Here is a 19,084-nt window from a genome sequence, read left to right as displayed (position 1 = left end):
GAAGAAGATGCGGGAGCAGGGGAGATACAGGAGTCAGCGATGGATCTGGGGTTCACAGAGAAGTGTTAGGAAATGTACAGCGACTTCGAAGTGTCGTGAAAACGAGGCCGTGGATGGGTTTGGGCGACCCTTCAGTGAACCCGGCGCTTGCTGTGTATAAGATGCTGAGCTCCGTGCTGAGCAAGACAGACGTGTGCTTGGCGTTGATGGAGCTGGTGACCTGGCAGGAAGGACAGGCACGGAACACACAACCACTTTTTTGCAGTTGGTAAGTGCCAGGGAGGGACACTGGTTTCAGGGACTCCTGTAGTGCAGAGGACACAACGTCATGTCCGATGCCCAGGTGTGAAGGCTTAGCCGCAGAAACACGGTGGGAGTTGAACTCTCTAGAATGTTTGGGTGGGAGGGCAGCCTGGTGGAAAGGCAGGCTAGGTGCTGCATCCAGGCATCAGGATGGCCTGGCTGAGCCCGGAGAACCAGGGAAAAGGGACCGAGCAGGAGACTGTGGAGGGAACTGGAACCAGCCCTTTGGCTGCGCCTCAAGGGTGGCGCCCTTCGAGGGCCGGGAAGGAAGGGCAGTCTTTGTCCAAATGGGAGTGGAGGCCAGGAGAGGGTTTCAAGCAGGAGGCAGATGCTCCAGGAGGACTGTCGGGAGCGGAGTGGCGGTGTGAGGACAGCGCTTCCGGGTGGGAAGAGAGCCAGGAAGGGGCTGGAGAAGAGCTGGTCAGGGAGCCAGGAGGACCGGAGGAGGTGGTCCCCAGAACGGGGGGCGGGCAGCCCTCCGTCGCCCGCAGACAGCACTCGCCAGCAGTTAAGGGGAAGGGGCTGGGTGGGCAGGAGCCTGACTCGCTGGAGAGGCCAGAAAGCCGAGAGAGTGAAAGGGGACACCTGGGTCTAACTCCATGCACCCGCCGCCTGCTGTACCCGAGGCCGTCAAGGTGGCCAAGTGGCTGCCGTTAACCAAGTGTGGCTGCCTGGCAGCCTCTTGCACGTTGGCCCTGGGAGGAGACTTGGTTGCACCTGGTGTCTCTGGAAGGTCGTTTTAAGGGTAACTTATTTTCTATTTATTTATTTATTTGTATTTATTTTTTTGGTCTTTTTAGGGCCACACCTGTGGCATGTGGAAGTTCTCAGGCTAGGGGTCAAATCAGAGCTGCAGCTGCCAGCCTACGCCACAGCCACAGCAATGCCAGACCTGAGCCACGTCTGTGACTGACACCACAGCTCATAGCAGCCCTGGATCTTTAACCCACTGAGCAGGGCCAGGGACGGAGCCCGCATCCTCATGGATACTGGTCAGATTCATTTCCGCTGAACGCCACTTATTTTCAATTTAGATATGGTCCTTGGCGACTTGGATGACTCAGTCACCTGGCCCCGTGTTCCTCTGGGATTTGTCCTGGAGGTTCCCGGGGTGCCATGCTGACCTCTTCCGAGGTGAGACCCACGCACTGCAGAGATGAGCATTTCAGAGTGCACGTCGGTGCTGCTCGGGACACGCGTGGTGGGGCTGCCGCCGCCCCTGTCTGGCTCCAGGACGTCTCCATCCCTAAGGGAAGCCCCTCCCCGGCGCCCCTCCCCGACCACCTGCGTCCGTCTCTGTGGCCTTGCCCGTGCTGGACGTTGGATGTCCGTGGAGTCTCGGAGTGTGTGACCTGTTACTCAGCGTGTTTCTGAGGCCCACCCGTGTCACAGCGTGTCAGCACGTCACCCCTCGTTGTGCTGGACTTGACTGCAGGTGTACACCGAGTGTCGTCTTAGGAGCCGGACAGAACGTGAAATCCGGCACTGACAGCGGGTTCCCGGGTGAAGCTTCCTGGGTTGGTCCTCACTGTGCACCGTCTTGGGCTGGACCGTCTGTCACTGTCGGAAGGTTTCCGTAGGAGGTCTTGGCTTTGCCTGCCTCCCTTGGGGAAGCCCGCCAGCATCCTCGAGAGGCTGGCTTCATTTGTCAGTTTGCTGTCAGAGCGTAGGGGGTAGGCCCTCATTTAGCAACAGTTAATTTTACACGGAGTAGGACCTTGAATTCAGGTTTTTCTCAAAGGCTCATGTTCAGGAACTAACGTAGGGAATACACGTTCTCCGTGTGTCCTTGGGAAGCAAGTCAGGACGGCAGTGCAGGGGGTGCAGCCCGCCTACCTCAGAGCAGCTGTGTCTGCACCCCCTCCCTGCCCTGGGACGGGGGTGGGGACCAGAGCACCCATCTCGCCAGCGTTCTTAGCCCAGTTCTGCCTCCTCCAGCCTCTGAGAAGGCAAGATGGCCTTAGAAGGTTTGTGAGAACCTGCAATTCCACGCCAAACCATGTACCCACATGCGTACTACCTGTGTTTTCCTGGCGAGAAGAGCCGTGACTTTCATCAGGTTCCAAGAGGGAACTTAGGGCTCAGTCCTTGTTGAAAGTAGGCAAAACGACCGTCCCCGCATTACCCTCCACAGCAGCTTCCAAGCTTTTAAATCCCAGGCCCATACACCTTAGGACATTACTGGGATTGTAGCTATCGATATTTACTGTATGTGAAATTCAAATGGAAAGTTTAAAATTATTTGTATGTTTAAAAGTAACAACAGGGAGTTCCCGCTGTGGCTCAGTGGTAACGAACCCAGCTAGCATCCATAAGGATTTGGCTTCGATCCCTGGCCTCTCTCAATCAGTTAAAGGATCCAGCATTGCCGTGAGCTGTGGTGCAGGTCGCAGACACGGCTCGAATCTGGTGTTGCTGTGGCTGTGGTGTAGGCCGGCCGCTATGGCTCTAATTCAACCCCTAGCCTGGGAACCTCCATATGTCGTGGGTGTGGCCCTAAAAAGCAAAAATAAAGATAAAAGTAATAATAATAAACTCGTTACACGTGCACGTAACATTTACAAACATCTTTAATAGAAGTTTCTCCTGTCTTCTGTGCTCCAATCGGGCGGGCCCTGGAGCCTCCACTGTGCACCTGTGAGGTGAGCAAGGTAACAGCCAGAGTCATTCCCAAGATAGTTTTGTGGTGGAGGGCTCCTTGGGGTCCCCAGGCCACACCTGGGGAGCAGACTGTGTGGGCTGCATTAGCTCACTCCTGGCTCAGTTGTGTTCTGCTCTGTGTTGGCATTTTGGTGAGGAGTCGGTCTGGTACAAAGGGGAACATCTCATGTCGCCACTCTCAGGTTTCGTGGCCAGGAGAAGCAGGCCACCTGTGGCCACTGTTGCACTTTTTTTTCTTTTACTTTTTAGCACCACTCCCGCAGCATATGGAGGTTCTCAGGCTAGGGGTCGAATCAGAGCTGCTTCTTCCAAGGCTACATCACAGCCACAGCAATGCAGGATCCGAGCCGCGTCTGCAACCTACACCACAGCTCACGGCAATGCCAGATCGTTAACCCACTGAGCAAGGGCAGGGACCGAACCCGCAACCTCATGGTTCCTAGTCGGATTCGTTAACCACTGCGCCACGACGGGAACTCCTGTCTCATCTTTTTAAAAACATAAGCCCTTTACATGAGGCTTTTCCCTTTATCATGTTACTGTAATGCAGCATCTTTATAAAGTAGTAGCACCCAGGAGATTATAGCATCTGTTGCAACTTATAGAAATGAGTGAATCACTTTCATTTCTGGTGTCGTCTTTGTCAGGTTCCCTTAGAGAAGTAAGACCTTAGCCATCCATATCTGGAGCCATCCCGAGGCAATGCTCTTTCGTTATATACTATATATAGTCAGGGCTTGGCAGTGCTGTTGTTTACTGCCTGCCCGCGGCCTCGGCCCAGTTTTGCACTTTATTTCTGTCTTACGTCCACCACGTTGTTAGTATCATCTTCATTTAATCAGAACAGACCTTTCGTGCCTGCTCTCGGATGCTTCTATAAATTGCTTTTCACATCAGTCTGTGTTATATGTGTTTGTTTTCATCAGTGTTGTTATGCTAATTTTAATCTGAGGAAAACGGAAAATATAATGGTGTTTCCAAATTGTGAGGCCCTCCTCGTGGTCCTTGGGGCCTGAGAGTAGTTGAAACCAAGGAGGACCCATGGCTGGGCTGTGGGGACACGGTCAGGCCTTGGGTCACACACGCAGCCTCATTTCCTCAGAGATACATGTGTGTTATACGACGGGTTTTACCGAGACTTAGGGAAAAAGAACCTACTTCATGCAAAGTGAACTGGATAGGGACCAAAATACAATAGAAATAGAAAATACCTTTATAAAGTACAGAGTCTTACAGTTTTGGGGAGACTGGACTTTGCATATTTGTCACCATGTAGATGCTGTCGTTTGAATTTTCAGAAGCCCGTGCAGTCCTTTTAACTGACGAAGATCAAGGCTTTATCTTCCTGTAAAGCTGAAGCAGAATTGAGTCACCAACAAGAAAAAATCAAGTCCGATTACAACACAGGCAGAGCCAGAGGGCTGAGACAGACCTCCTCGCGGGCCTTGCTGTCTTCCCCGCTTCCCTTGCTTCCCAGAGCGTAAGCTTAAATCATCTCAGAAGGACAAGGTCTGCCAGTTCATGGCATTTACTCGGGCTGGCAAGAGGACTGCCATCTGCTGCTTAGCACAGAACGAGTGGAGACTAGACGTGGCCACAGGCAGCTTCTTCCAGAAGCCAGGCTTGTTTCACCAGGAATTCATGAGCAGCTCCGTGGACAGGAGGAAGCTGGAGCAGCTGTATAACAGGTACAAAGGTAAGGGGCGCCGTGCGTGTTGGGGCGTTCCGGAGGCCGGGGCAGTGGCCTGTGGCCTGCCGATCCTGCTCGTGCTCAGCTGCGTAGCTCGGTTGTTTAAATGACCGTGGCTGCTCATCGCTGTAGACTCGGGGGTGGGGGGTCTGAACCCTGATGGGCAGTGAGTCCTCCTGCCTGCACCTGTGCCAGGCAGAGGCTAATGCACCCGCGGTCAGCTGAGGGTGGCCACTGCCTGCAGGCTTGGTGTCCAGGCCGGGTTGCCACGCCCGTTAGTACACTTTTTCCCCAGCACATCCACTGAGGCAGGAAAACCTGGTGAGAAGGCCGTTTAAGAACCGTCCCAAGTCGGGAGTTCCTCTGTGGCTCAGTGGTAATGCACCTGACTCATAATCATGAGGCCAGGTTCGATCCCTGGCCTCACTCAGTGGGTCAAGGATCCGGCGTTGGTGTAGGCCGGCAGATGCAGCTCTGATTTAACCCCTAGCCTGGAAACTTCCATATGCCGCGTGTGTGGCCCTAAAAAGACAAAAGAAAAAGGGATGGTCCCAAGTCATGAGAATAATTCTGCCACGAGGGTCGAGTCCCGACGCTTGAGCCCGCAGCAACTCCAGTTGCATCAGCTTCTGGAAGCGCTCTTGGCAGAGAAACCTTTGTGTCATCTTTTGGGGGCAGTTGTTATTTTTATTGAAGTCGGCACTTAGACTAGAGCGTTTCCTATCAAAATACATACAGTCATGCTGCAAAAATAAGTCTGTGTGGTGAGTCTCTGCGGACGCAGATGGCTCAGCTGGCTTCAGCTTTGCATCAGGTGTCAGGTCTCCACGTGACGCGACAGCGGCAGCCTCTCAGGAGCTGCTTCACCTTTTCTTTCTCGCAGTTTCTAAGGTTAATATTTCCACAATTTATTATCTCAAACAGAATAACTCCCTTAGTTTTACATTCTTATTATTTTCATTTTATACTTTTGAAAATACTGTGTATACTTTAATCTATTTAGATCCAAAAAATCAATTGAAAGTTGCATTGTTTTTTTAAGAAAAAAAAAAATCTTGGTTCAGAAACATGTTCTGTGATGAAAAAAATAGACTCGTGGAGTTTCTGTCGTGGCTCAGTGATTAACAAGTCCAACTAGGAACCCTGAGGTTTCAGGTTTGATCCCTGGCCTCGCTCAGTGGGTTGAGGATCCAGTGTTGCCGTGAGCTGTGGTGTAGGTCGCAGATGTGGCTCGGATCCTGCATTGCTATGGCTGTGGTGTAGGCCGGCGGCTGCAGCCCCGATTGGGCCCCTAGCCTGGGAACCTCTGTGTGCCACGAGCGTGGCCCTAGAAAAGACAAAAAAAAAAAAAAAAAAAAGAGAGAGAGACTCAGAGTTTTTCCAAAAATGAGCATTGTTTTCTTTTTCTTTTCTCCTTTTTCGTCTTCTTTTTTTTTTTTTTTTTTTTTTAGGGTCCCACTTGCAGCATGTAGAGGTTCCCAGGCTGGGGTTGCATCGGAGCTGTAGCCACAGGCCTACACCACAGTCACAGCAACGAGGGATCAGAACTGCATCTGCAACCTACCCCACAGTTCATGGCAAGCCACTGAGCAAGGCCAGGGATCAAACCTGCATCCTCATGGATGCTGGTCAGATTTGTTAACTGCTGAGCCAGTTATTATTTCTTGCTGTTTCCTTCCTGTATGGTAGAAAACTGCAGTGCTTTGACGTGTTTGAAACGTACTTGCTAGAACCGTGTAGTGGGGGTGTGATTCTTCCCACCTGTTGTAGTAGTACTTTTAATTTCTTTTTTCCTCAATTTGAACCATAGATCCACAAGATGAAAATAAAATTGGAATTGATGGGGTTCAACGGTTTTGTGATGACTTAAGCCTAGACCCTGCCAGTATCAGCGTTTTGCTTATAGCATGGAAATTCAGGGCTGCGACTCAGTGTGAATTTAGCAAAAAGGAATTTGTAGATGGCATGACCGAGCTTGGGTAAGTAAATTGGTCTCCGTGTACACTTTTTCAGAAAGGAAGCTACTTCCAACATTAATTATTTTTCAGCAACCTGAAAACCTCGATCAGTTTATGCTCTTGGTGTGTCTTTCAAATGTCTCCTTCATTTGCGCCTCAAGCCTTTGGTTTTCTTTTAAATTCCGGTTAAAGTTCCATTCAGTGTTTTTATTCAGATTAATTCCTTTTGTAGTGTTTTCTCCTTTTGAATTTTTTTCCTTCCAGTTTTGAATTGACAGTAAACCTCCAGGTGGTTTATCTCTTTGTTTCCAGCCACTCAGTTCATTTCATGAGACTGTGTGCTAAATGTGTGATTTAGCGTGCTGCCAGGTTAAACATTAATAAAACGTCACTTGGTGTTTTGCTTGTAACACTGCGAGGTTGGGTTAAAGGGTTCTTGAACACCCGAGACGCTTCTCGCTCGTTGGGTGAGTCAGGGGGTAAATGAGAACGCGCGCGGCGTCAGCGTCTGCTCAGCGTGAGGCTCATGGAGGTGCCGTAGAGGCCCGCTTGCTGACCGGCCGGACTCTGGTATCTCAGTGTTGACAGCTTAGATGCGCTTATTTTTAGCTGCTGAAGGAGCCTGAAAGCCTTAGGTAAACATGTTCTTAAGCCGTGCGGACAGCACTCAACGAGTCTACTGAGACGATCGATGCTGTGAGGCCTTATTTCTCCCCTCTTGGCACGTTGCTGACGGTGGTACCGAACCACCAGACAGCAGATGTGTCGTTCCCGCAGCGTAACAGCGTGTTTGTGTGTGTTCTTTGCACCTCGGAAAGCACGGATGACTTCGCAGTAGTTTTAGAAGGGAAAACACCTCTTAAGGAAGCATTTGAGGCATTCCCTGGTGGCGCAGCAAGTCACCACCGTGGCTCAGATCCCTGCTGCAGCACAGGTTCAATCCCTGGGCCAGGAACCTCCCCGTGCTGCGGGTGCAGCCAAACAAAAAGCGGGGTTCCACTGGCATCACTCTGCACGTTGTCCCACCTCTGAAAATGCCCCACGGGGGAGATTTAGGGAATAAGAGCCTCCCGTAGAGATGCCAGCCGGCACTTCTTAGACACTGTCTGGAACTATGTTGTACAAGCAAAGTGTTTAAATTTTGATTATCCTGTTAAGCGTCATAACTTATGTTTTAAAGCTTTTGAGTGTCAGTCCTTCCAAAACGTTGTAGACACTCTCGCGTGCTCCCCCATGGCACGTGCAGAGCGCAGTTTACGGTGACAAGGCGACAGCGGGTGGGGGCGGCTCTGTGCTCACGCCAGTGGGAGGTGAGGGCATCGTGCGGACACTGACCACAAGAACTGTGAGCGGTTCGCAGACTGTGGCGTGGAGATACCCTCGTGCTCGGGGATGCGAAGGGCTGTTTGCCTCTAGTCCAAATAGCACTAAGCTCTAGAAACTGCTTCGGCCTCTGTGTCTTCTCTGCTAGGATTTCTTCACACTTTTCCCTGGCTCTTAACTCTTTTTTTTTTTTTTTTTTTTTTTTAGGGCCCTGCCCGCAGCATATGGCCAGGCTAGGGGTCAAATCAGAGGTGGAGCTGCCGGCCTGCACCACAGCCACAGCCACACAGGATCCAAGGCACATCTGTGACCTTCTCCACAGCTCACAGCAACACCAGATCCTTAACCCACGGAGCAAGGTCAGGATCAAACCCGCATCCCCATGGATACTAGCCTGCTTCGTTAATCGCTGAGCCATGACGGGAACTCCTGGCTCCAAGCTCTTGACTGTGTCAGAAAACCTGCCTTTAACAGTTAATTTACATCCTTTCATTGGGGGCTTCCTAGGTGAACTGAATAAAACGTATGAGATACTCTGACGTCTTTTTACAAACAAAGAACTGTGCATGCGGATCTCCTTTGCCGATTCCATGGGTCTTTTTATCTGTCTTTAACCGGGTGCCACATATTCGGAATTGTTGTAGCCTCGTAAGTCCAGAAATGAATTCATCAGGTCCTCTTACTTTGTTCAACTATTGCAAGATTGTTAGTCCATTTTGATTATTTCAATGGGGTAAAGAAGAATCTTTTCAACCTATGACGCTGCAACAACTGGGCAAATGTGAAAACTGAACATCAGTATCTACTTCATACCATATACAGAAATTAATTTGGGGAGTTCCCCTGTGGTGCAGCAGAAACAAATCCGACTAGTAACCATGAGGTTAAGGGTTCAGTCCCTGGCCTCGCTCTGGCGTTGCCGTGAGCTGTGGTTTAGGTCTCAGATGCGGCTCAGATCCTGCGTTGCTGTCGCTGTGGTGTCGGCTGGCAGCTGTAGCTCTGATTCAACCCCCAGCCTGAGAACCTCCACATGCTGTGGGTGCAGCCCTAAAAAAGGGGAAAAAATTCATTTGAGCTAGATTGTAGACCTGTACAAGATACTGAAAACCATAAAATTTTAGAGAAAATATAAGACACTGTCTTTGTAATCTTAGGTCAAGCAAAACTTTTCCAAAGAAGGCATAAAAACACTAGCCATGGAGTTCCCGTCGTGGTGCAGCAAAAACTAATCTGACTAGGAACCATGAGGCTGTGGGTTCAATCCCTGGCCTCGCTCAGTGGATTAAGGATCCAGCATGGCCATGAACTGTGGTGTAGGTCACAGACGCAGCTCGGGTTCCCTGTTGCTGTGGCTGTGGTGTAGGCCAGCAGCTGTAGCTCTGATTCAACCCCTAGCCTGGGAACCTTCATATGCCATGGGTGTGGCCCTAAAAAGCAAAAAACAAAACAACAAAACAAAACCAAAAAACCCACTAGCCATAAAGGAAAAAAAGTTGATAAACTGGACTTCATAAAAGTTGCAAACGTCTGCATATGAAGACGTACTGTTGGGATGGGCTAAATTAGGAGGGTGGAGTTAACACACACACACACACACACACACACACTGTGCATAAAATAGACACAACCAACAGGGCCTGCCGGACAGCAGAGGGACCTGCGCTCCATATTTCCTAATAACCCACAAGGGAAAAGAATCTGGAAAAGAATATATGGATATATTCTGAATCACTGTGCTGTGTATCTGTAAGTAACACAACACTGTAAATCAACTGTACTTCAATAAAAATAGTCAGAATAAAATAAATAAATAAGAGATACTGTTAAGAAAATGAAAAAGATAAAGCAGTGGGGAGTTCCTCTTGTGGCTCAGGGGGTTAAGAACCTGACTAGTATTCATGAGGATACAGGTTCGATCCCTGGTCTCACTCCGTGGGTTAAGGATGTGGTGTTGCTGTGAGCTGTGGTATAGGTTGCAGATGCGGCTCAGATCTGGCATTGCTGTGGCTGTGATGGAGGCCAGCAGCTGTAGCTTTCATTCGACCGCTAGCCTGGGAACTTCTATATGCTGCAGGTGCAGCACTGAAAAAAAAAAGAAAGATAAAGCAGTGGGAGAAAATATTCTTCTCTCTGTGTAATAATCACTGTGGTAGGAGAATTATAATTTATCTGCAATTTCTAAATAATAGAGCAAGAGATAAAATAATTTTAAAATTCAATCCAAAAGAATCCAAGAAAAAAAACACACACAGGAAAATTAGCTTATGACAGAAGAGACAGCAAGCACATAGTAGAGTGGAGGCTGGAAGTCTCAATCCGTCGGCATTTATGTGATGACCTAAATGTAAGTGGACTAAATGTTAGATGGAGTTTTAAAAATCAACTGCCCTGCATATTGTTTGCAACATATACAACTAGGCCATGGGGGCCCCAATCCGTCTGAAGGACAGAAGATGACGTATTATGCAGACATTAACCAAAAAAAAGGCTGATGTGGCTGTTAATGTTAAAATAAGCTTTGAAGCAAAAAGCGATTGTAGAGCTAGTGAAGGACATTTGTGAATGATAGCAGGCTTGTTCCACCAGGGGGCAGTAGTTTGTTCAAAGCAGAGGTTAAGAGAATGATACAAGAGTCCCTGGTTAAGGATCTCGCATTGTCAGTGCTGTGGCTTGTGTTGCTCCAGTGGGTCAGGTTTGATCCCTGGCCCAGGAACTTCCACATGCCACAGGTGCAGCCAAAAGAAAGAAAAGAAAGATACAAATGTACGAGCAAAGGAGTTCCCATTGTGGCACAGCAGAAACGAATCCGACTAGGAACCCTGAGGTTGCAGGTTTGATCCCTGGCCTCACTCAGTGGGTTAAGGATGCGGCGTTGCCATGACCTGTGGTGTAGGTCACAGACACGGCTCGGATCTGGCGTTGCTGTGGCTGTGGCTGTGGTGTAGGCCAGCAGCTGTAGCTCTGATTTGACCCCTAGCCTGGGAACGTCCACATGCCGCAGGTGCAGCCCTAAAAAGCAATAAAAAAAAAAAAAGAAAAAATGTACAAGCAAAGCGGGGACTTCTCACATACATCTTATAGGTGTGTGACGGAGTAAGTGGGTGGAAGTAAGGAAATACAAGACTGGGACAGCCCGCGAAGGGCGGAGGGGCAGAGCATTGCACTTGATGTTGAAGAATGCGTGGTTTTTTCAAAAAAGACACACAGCACATTCATAATATTGACCCTAAACTGGGCAGCAGAGTGAGTTGCAGCAAATTTCAAAGGATTGAGGTGATGCAGAGCATGTTTTCTGACCACAGTGTAGTTAAGGATAGGACAAAAGATAACTGGGTAAGTTGAAATGTGTGTAGATGTTGTTCCTTTGAACAAGCGGGGCCTGGCATTGCTGCGTCGGTGGCATAAGTCACAGTTGTGGCTCAGATTCGATTCCTGGCCTGAGAACTTCATATGCTGCGGGTGTGGCCATGAGCTAGAGGAAGGGTAGGGGAATAATACCAATTTTACACAGCCTCTTCTGAGAACAGTACAGGAAGAAACTCTCCCCTGCATATTTTGGTGCCCCGCACAACCTAGATAGTAGGACCTGGAGAAGGACATTCTGAGATGGAAAGTGGAGACCGCGCTCCGTCATAAGAACCACAAGGTATACATGAGGAACCTAAGATGCAAAAATCCTAAACAAGTTTTTAGCAAGATAAATTGAGCCCCCAAAACAAATCAACCAAAAAACCAGGATAATTTTTCATGACAGAGTTCGTTGTAGTCCAGGAATGCAAGGATTGTTTAAAATTACAAAGCTGATCAATGGAATTCAGCACAGTCACAGCAGAAGGGAGAGGGCATGGATATTACCTCAATGCATAACATGGGTTTGATATTCGATTCCATTCATGATTTTTTTTTAAATCGTAGCAAATTAAGAATAAAGGGAACGGCCCTAAATCTGACACCTCTGTCCTCTCAGATGCAAAGCCTTATACTTAATGGAACAGGAATGCCCCCTTGGAGTCAGCATGGAACAGGAGGTCTTAGCTGGTCTAAGATGCAGATAAACTATTAGAACCCACAGTTAGTTCAGCCGAGACGGCAAACAAGGACCTTGGCATTTCAGAGCACTGAATGCAACCGCAGCCAAGCAGAGTGAACTTGAAAGTACAGGTTGTTTCAGCAACGTGAGAAAAATGCAACACCCAGGACGAGTCTGGAGAAGTGTGTGCCACCTGCCTGTGGGAGGTGACAGAGTAAGGGGAGGAGCTCTCCTCCTTCTGGCGGGAGCACTCATTGTCTTGTCCCTGAGCTTGTCTCCAAATTTAACGTGATCTCAGTCAAAACTCCAATAAGTGGTAGATTGAGGTATTGTGCAGAGTTTAAAGGTATATGAACATGCACAATTAAGAACAGCTAACAGAGTTCCTGTCTTGGTGCAGAGGATATGAATCGGACTAGGAACCATGAGGTTGCAGGTTCAATCCCTGGCCTTGCTCAGTGGGTTGAGGATCCAGCATTGCCGTGAACTGTGGTGTAGGTTGCAGATGCGGCTCAGATCCCAAATTGCTGTGGCTGTGGCCTAGGCCAGCAGCTGCAGCTCCAATTAGACCCCTAGCCTGGGAACCTCCATATGCTGCAGGTGTGGCCCTAAAAAGCAAAAAAAAAAAAAAAAAGGAAAGAAAGAGAAAGAAAGAAAGAGAATAGCTAACCGGAGCTCCCACTGTGATGCAATGGGATTGGTGGCATCTTGGAAGTACTGGGATGTGGGTTCCATCCCTGGCCAGGGACAGTGGGTTAAGGATCTGGCAATGCCACAGCTTCAGTGGAGGTCGAGACTGCAGCTCAGATCTGATGCCTGGCCTGGGAACTCTGTATGCCACAGGGCAGCCAAAAATGAAAAAAAAAAAAAGCTAACAATTATTAAAGAAGAGCAAAGTGGAAAGATTTGCTCCACGAGATAATTGGGACGTTTCAGGCTACGGTAATTAAGACCGCGTGGTATCGGGGCCAGAGCGGATGTTAGACCAGTGGAGCAGCATGGAGAGCCCGGAAACAAACCCGCCTCCACAGGAACGGTCGCTGCGCGGCCAAGGTCGCCCTGAGTGGAGAAAGGACAGCCTTTCCGTCAGTGTGCCTGCGAGAATTGTCTCATCAAGCAGCAAACAATTCTGCCTGACGGCCCCCACACCGCAGACGGTTCGAGTGGCTCGTAGATCTCAGTGTGAAAGGCTCAAGGTGGAAACCCTTTGAAAATGATGGGGAGGGTGACTTCCCGGCCACGCAGCGGGGAGAGGTGTAAAACGCCCAGGCGGCTGGATGCGCTTGGCTAAAAGCAAGAACTCTGGTCCGGAGGTGAGGGGGAGGCTGTCCACACGGTAGGTGAGTGTGGACACACTCTGCTGGCAAGGCCTTGGTCCCGGATGGGAGAGAATTCCTGCAAAGCCGCGAGAAAAGAGAACCTAATTGAAAGCGGGCAAGAGACTGGAACAAGCCCTTCCTGAAAGATGATGCCCACGCGGGCAGGTGCTCGACCTCATTCTGGGGGTGCAGATGAAAGGAAGGGAGTGGCACCTCTCCACTCCCTGTCCTGGGGCAGCTCTGCTGGACGGCTAGTGACACGGAGTCAGGGTGAGGCACGCATCTGCCAAGACACAGGCATAGAAGCCTCTTAATGGTCCTCTTTGTCACCTGAAGACCAGAAACAGCCAAGGGTATTTACCAGCCTTAGCACGTAGATGGTATAAGATATAAATGAATAGAATTATGCCTCATGATAATGGACATGAGCCAACCAGACCCCCCTCACCAGCATGAAGGAACCTCACGCGCCCAATGTGGGCACAGAAAGCAGGTGCGAAGTAATACCCACCTTGCGTTCCCATCTGTAAACTTGGAAGCAGGGATCCCTAACAAACCCACCCTGCCAAGAGCACTGGCCGGGCGACGGAGGCATGAGGAGCCTGGGCTGGCCGCAGAGGGGGGGCGGCGACAGGGACGTCCTGGGCTCCAGCCCCTGCGGGTCTCCCCGCCCCCACTCTTGGGTGCGTGGGTCAGTGAAGTGAGGCTTTCACTCCCTTCCTTGCTGTGCAGTCCAAATAAAAAACGAGTTTATGTTTGGCTAGTCTGGATTTCCACTTTAATGAGGGCTTCTAAACATTCCTGAAGGTGATTGACTTTTGGGAGGAAAACCCAACTTGAAAGCAGTGGAGTCCTGTTTTCTTTGCTGGGTATTTAAGCCCGAGCTGTTGGGATGCAGGTCCCTCGATGCAGTGGCATAGGTGCTGTAGGAAGGCTCTGCCAGTCCCTGAGGGCACCGCGTCTCCGGGCTGCAGGGCCAGCTGTGTCTGTGTTCCAGCTCAGACACGGGATGGCTTTTCCTTTCACGACGCCTTTATTAGGAGAGAACTCACACACCGCACAGGCCAGGGGTGTTGGTGTGTTCACAGAGCTGTGGCCATCACCACAAGCAGTTTTAGCCATTTCCAGCCCCTTTAGCCAGAGAAGGGACACACGAGACCTCCAGGTGCACGGGGGCTGCGGGGGGCTGCCCAGGGCTGGGAGGCCCGTGCCCCCACCCCACCCACGCAGCAAAGCTCTTCTCTTGCTACAGGTGTGATAGCACGGAGCAGCTGAAAGCGCTTCTGCCCAGGCTGGAGCAGGAGCTTAAGGACACGGTGAAGTTCAAGGACCTTTACCAGTTCACCTTCTCCTTTGCCAAGAGCCCCGGGCAAAAGGGACTAGGTGAGTCTAAGCCCCAGGTGTGTGAGACATTTTGATGAGATGGCGAGTACATGTGACCAGCAGGAAGGCTGTTGTCCCTCTTTTGGTGTCTTTTCCTCCGCTTGGAGGGGCCACGCACTCAAACGCTTCAGCCAATAGTCACTCTCAGCTTTGGGGTCAAGTATATAATTTCCAGTGTAAGTTCGTTTGCAGATGCTCCACATTCTTCCCACTGATGTGTGGTTGGTAACAGGTTAGAGAAGCCGCAGATGATACAGGTGATGGGGGCGTGGGTTAGGCCAGGTGTCCTTAACCCTGTCCCCGTCTAGAGAGTTCAAGTTAACTTACCTGAAGCCAGTGCTGAGGTGTATGGGATTACACTGCAGTACTTCTTTCAGAGGTGTACGATTTTACCAAAACATGGCTTGTGTGGTACATAAGGAGAATCTTTCTTTTTGTCTTTTGTCTTTTTAGGGCCGCACCCACGGCATATGGAGGTTCCCAGGCTAGGGGTCCAATCAGAGCTGCAACTGCCGGCCTCCACCACAGCCACAGCAACGCGAGATCCGAGCCGCGTCTGTGACCTACACCACAGCTCACGGCAGCACCAGATCCTTGACCCGCTGATCGAGGCCAGGGATCAAACCGGCAACCTCATGGTTTCTAGTTGGATTCGTTTCTACTGCGCCAAGACGGGAACTCCCCATAAGGAGAATTTTTGACTTAAATTTTCAGTCGGAGTTCTTGGTCTGAGGGTGTAGAGTCTGCGTATCTTCATTAGTTTCCCCCAAGGACTGTATGGTTTATTTACCTCTTTGGAAACATCATCCGTATCCATCGGCGTTTTGCTGCCTCGTGTAACAGACCTATGTTTAGCTCAGTAAAATCTCGGACAAGTTTGGAGAAGGGAATTACGTGGTCTTTTAAATAGGGCTTAAACAGGTCTATCAGAGTGTGTGTTTTGAAGACGAGTCCGCAGAGTAAAAGTGCTGTTGGAAGGTGCCCAGATTAGGTGCGGGGGGACCCCGAAAGTGCTTGGGAGCCCAGAGGAGGCGTGGCTTCAGGTCGCTGCTGTGGCCGCGTTGGCCGGCGAGCGTCCAGGGTTCGTACCACCTCCTCCCACGTCCCTCGTCCCTCGTCCTGGCCGCAGGTCAAGAGGTCAGCGAGGGGTCAGGCACCTGCTCCCCAGGAGGTTGTTTGGGGACTGGCGTGGATGTGGTCCTGGGCCCGGGGCGCAGTGGGGCATCACTGCCGGCATCTGTCCCTGCGTTCAGGGTGACTCCTGGTCCCTCGGCTTCCTGGTGCTTGTTCTTTGGAGCGTCCTGTAAGGAAAGACCTTCCTCTCCCGGTGCTCAGTCCCCAGAGGCGCAGCTCCTTCGAAGAGGCAGGACGGAGGCTCGCCTCGGGCTTGATTGTAGCAGCTGACAGGTAATGGGCTGTCGCCAGCAGCTTAGGGTCCGTGCTCATTGTTCATGTCACTGTGGTGTCCTGGGTGCAGGCAGAGGTCGAGAGCAATCTGTCCCAGTCCCGACCCTTTGAGGCTCACGGTGTCCCATCTGTGGCCGGAGCCTCTGCCGCTGGTGCCTCGGTCCTTTGCACTCGGCCAGGCGTGCAGCGGCTTTCTTTCCATCTGTGGGTCTCCTGCTCCGGACCTGGGCTCTGCCGTCTGTCCACGAAGCCTGGGCTCCCTGGGCGGGGAATGTTACTTCCAGGCAGTACTCGATTTCTCCTTGCTGGTGCTTCTCGTTCCAGGTCAGGGAGACGGGACGGTTTTCCCCTTTCAGGGCACATGGAGATTCCCAGGCTCGGGTTCAAAGCGGAGCTGCAGCTGAGGCCAATGCCACAGCCACAGCGACGCTGGATCCTCAACCTGCGGGGCAAGCCAGGGATCGAACCCGCATTCTCACAGACACTGTGTCGGGTTCTTAACCTGCTGAGCCACAGCGGGAACTCCAGGATGTTTTTTTGACTTAAGCTTCTCTGTGTTATTCTGCTGTCCTTCCTTCTGCCACCAGCACAAACACTGAGACGTTCTCCCCCTTTAAAAAGGGAGCACCGCCAGCTCTCTCCCTTCGCCCCCAGCTGCCAGGTGTGCAGTCGGGCAGGTCACCCGGCGTCCGGGGCGAGTGGCCGCAGCAGACGAGGGCGCTTCTCCCAGACACAGAGCCTTTGCTCGTCTCTCCTTGAACGCCCGTCCGCACTGCCCGCGCCCTCCTGTCCCGTTGGCTGTTGCTGAGTCGCCTGAGGATGAGCCGATCTTCGCCCCCCGGGGCCGCCCTGGCCCTGGCCCCGCAGCACCATTTTCCTTCCGCTTGAGGCCCAGGGCCCTCGGCCTGTGTCTGCGCGCCGGCCCCTCGGGCTCAGCAGCAGCGGGTGTTCTGGGCTCTTTAGACAAGTCCTTTCTAACCTCTGTGTTTCAGGAAAAATGTCCTTGGGTTGTACTTGTAGCCTTTATCCTGTTCCTTTCACTGAGTTTCCTTCCCGAGTCTCCTGTTACTCGGCCTGCGCGTGGTTCCCGCGTTCAGCAGCGGTCACCTTCTCGGCCACCCCATCTCCTCTGCCCACCCTCCACGCCGGCCCACCCCCTCCTGTCTCTCCCACTTCGTTTGGGGTTTGCTGTCTTGTGGCTTTATCAGTTTTTATATGAAGATGCAGAGAAATTTTAAGCTGCGCTGCCTCTTTGAGCTCTTTTTCAGGCCCTTCCCGATGCCTCGGAGTGTTGAGTTCTCATCGAACGGTGCTCTAAGAACAGACGGGAGGCGCTGAGGTGTGTGGCTGCTTGTTCTCAACCCATCCTGTCGGGGTCCTTGGCGTTTTTTCCCCAAGATTTTCCTTTCTTTTATCTTTTTTTAAAAGACGATTTTAACTGGCTTTAGGTGTGCAGCTCCGTGGCACAAAGTACGTTCGCCAGCGCCGTCCCGCCGTCCGTCCCACCATCCCCGCCGTCCCCACCGTCTGTCCCCGCCGTCCCTCCGTCCCCGCCGTCCCGCCGTCCCGCCGTCCCCGCCGTCTGTCCCCGCCGTCCCGCCGTCCCGCCGTCCCCGCTGTCCGTCCCCGCTGTCCGTCCCCGCCGTCCCGCCATCCCCGCCGTCCGTCCCCGCTGTCCCGCCATCCCCGCCGTCCGTCCCCGCTGTCCCACCGTCCCCGCCGTCCGTCCCCGCCGTCCCGCCATCCATCCCTGCCGTCCCCGCCGTCCCGCCGTCCGTCCCCACCATCCGTCTCCGCCGTCCCGCCGTCCCCGCCGTCCCCGCCATCCCCGCCGTCCCCGCCGTCCGTCCCTCCGTCCCGCCGTCTGTCTTGAGAAGGTGTTCTTCTTGAGGACCGTCCCCTTCCCCCCCCCACCCCAGCCCTTGACTCCCGCCATCTAGTCTCTTGTTTGGGAATTTGACTCCCCAAGGTGCCACTCACTGGACACGCCCAGATGTGTCCTCTTGTGCGTCCCGTCCAGCAGTGGCCTCGGCTTCCTCCTCGCTGTCGCTGTGCAGCTCTTCTCTCTCCAGAGCTGAGGCCCCCGGCGTGGCTGGGGCGCAGCTCGCCCCTCGGTCGGCGGTCGGTGGGCCCTTGGGCCGCCTCCGCCTGTGCCTCCCGGAGTCCTGCTGCCCTGAGCGCGGTGGGCGCCCGCGCGCGAGCCCCTCTCAGCTCTTTCTTAGACCCCAGAAGTGGGATTGCTGGGTGGGAGGGGCCTGTTTGATTTTGGGGACCCGCCATCCTGCTCCCCACAGTGACTGCCCCGCCCTCCCACCAACAGGGTACAAGGCTGCAGCTTCTTCAAACCCTCGTGCGCGCTCGTTGTTTCCTCGTCTTGCTTCTGTTTAATGTGTGACAGCCATCCTGATAGCCCAAGACTGCTCTTTTAGGAGCTGATTTTTTTTTACTTTTGGAACGAAAACCCTTGGTTTTTATCTTCTCTGCTCCACTCCATTCCTGTCTAAGGAGCTGAGACCAAATAGTCATTAAAAATTAAAGCTTGTTTTATTTTGGACCTTGATAAACCAAAATCTATTATCAGTGTTCTCCAGAAACTATTACCAGGAGTTCCCATCATGGCTCAGTGGTAATGAACCCGACTAGTGTCCATGAGAACACAGGTTTGAGCCCTGGCCTCGCTCAGCGAGTTAAGGATCCGGCGTTGCCGTGAGCTGTGGTGTAGGTCACAGACGCAGCTCAGATCTGGCCTTGGTGTGGCTGTGGTGTAGGCTGGCAGTTGTAGCTCCAATTCGATCCCTAGCCTGTGAACCTCTTGTATGCCGCAGATGCAGCCCTAGAGAGCAAAAATAATAAAAGAAAAGAAAAGAAACTATTACCAGTCTCCTCAGAACAGTAAACAAGCAGACGGCAGAGGGAGGTTGGTTTGGCTCAGCCTCAGGGCCAGAGGAGGGCGAGACGGGAGGTGGCAGGACCAGGCCGTCTTCAGGTGGCAGGACGGGGCCATCTCACA

The 19,084-nt window shown here is 52.0% G+C and overlaps 1 protein-coding gene across 24 annotated transcripts in view; it reads left to right on the top strand.

Moving 5' to 3' along the window:
• Positions 1-19,084, top strand: part of DCUN1D2 (defective in cullin neddylation 1 domain containing 2) — a 29,898-nt gene that overhangs the window by 956 nt on the left and 9,858 nt on the right. For 4 of the 24 annotated variants that reach the window (XR_014820004.1, XR_014820006.1, XM_084982417.1 and 1 more), the window contains exons 2-4: positions 4,263-4,652; positions 6,465-6,633; positions 14,537-14,667. Coding sequence is in view for 17 of the 24 variants with exons in the window: in XM_084982417.1 (XP_084838543.1) it covers positions 6,620-6,633; positions 14,537-14,667 (145 nt within the window). In the remaining 7 variants the exon portion in view is untranslated. Of the gene's footprint in view, positions 269-1,337; positions 2,955-4,240; positions 4,661-6,464; positions 6,634-14,536; positions 14,668-19,084 lie in introns of all 24 variants that reach the window. The other 20 variants (XR_014820003.1, XR_014820000.1, XM_021065976.2 and 17 more) reach the window with 13 other exon arrangements.

This window comes from Sus scrofa, chromosome 11 (assembly GCF_054392235.1).
Source record: "Sus scrofa isolate SSC_HxYL_T2T_F1_AM1 chromosome 11, Sscrofa_HxYL_maternal_Yorkshire_Landrace_v2.0, whole genome shotgun sequence".
Classification (NCBI taxonomy): domain Eukaryota; kingdom Metazoa; phylum Chordata; class Mammalia; order Artiodactyla; family Suidae; genus Sus; species Sus scrofa.
Note: the sequence above shows the minus strand (reverse complement) of the source record. Positions and strands in the feature narration are given on the sequence as shown.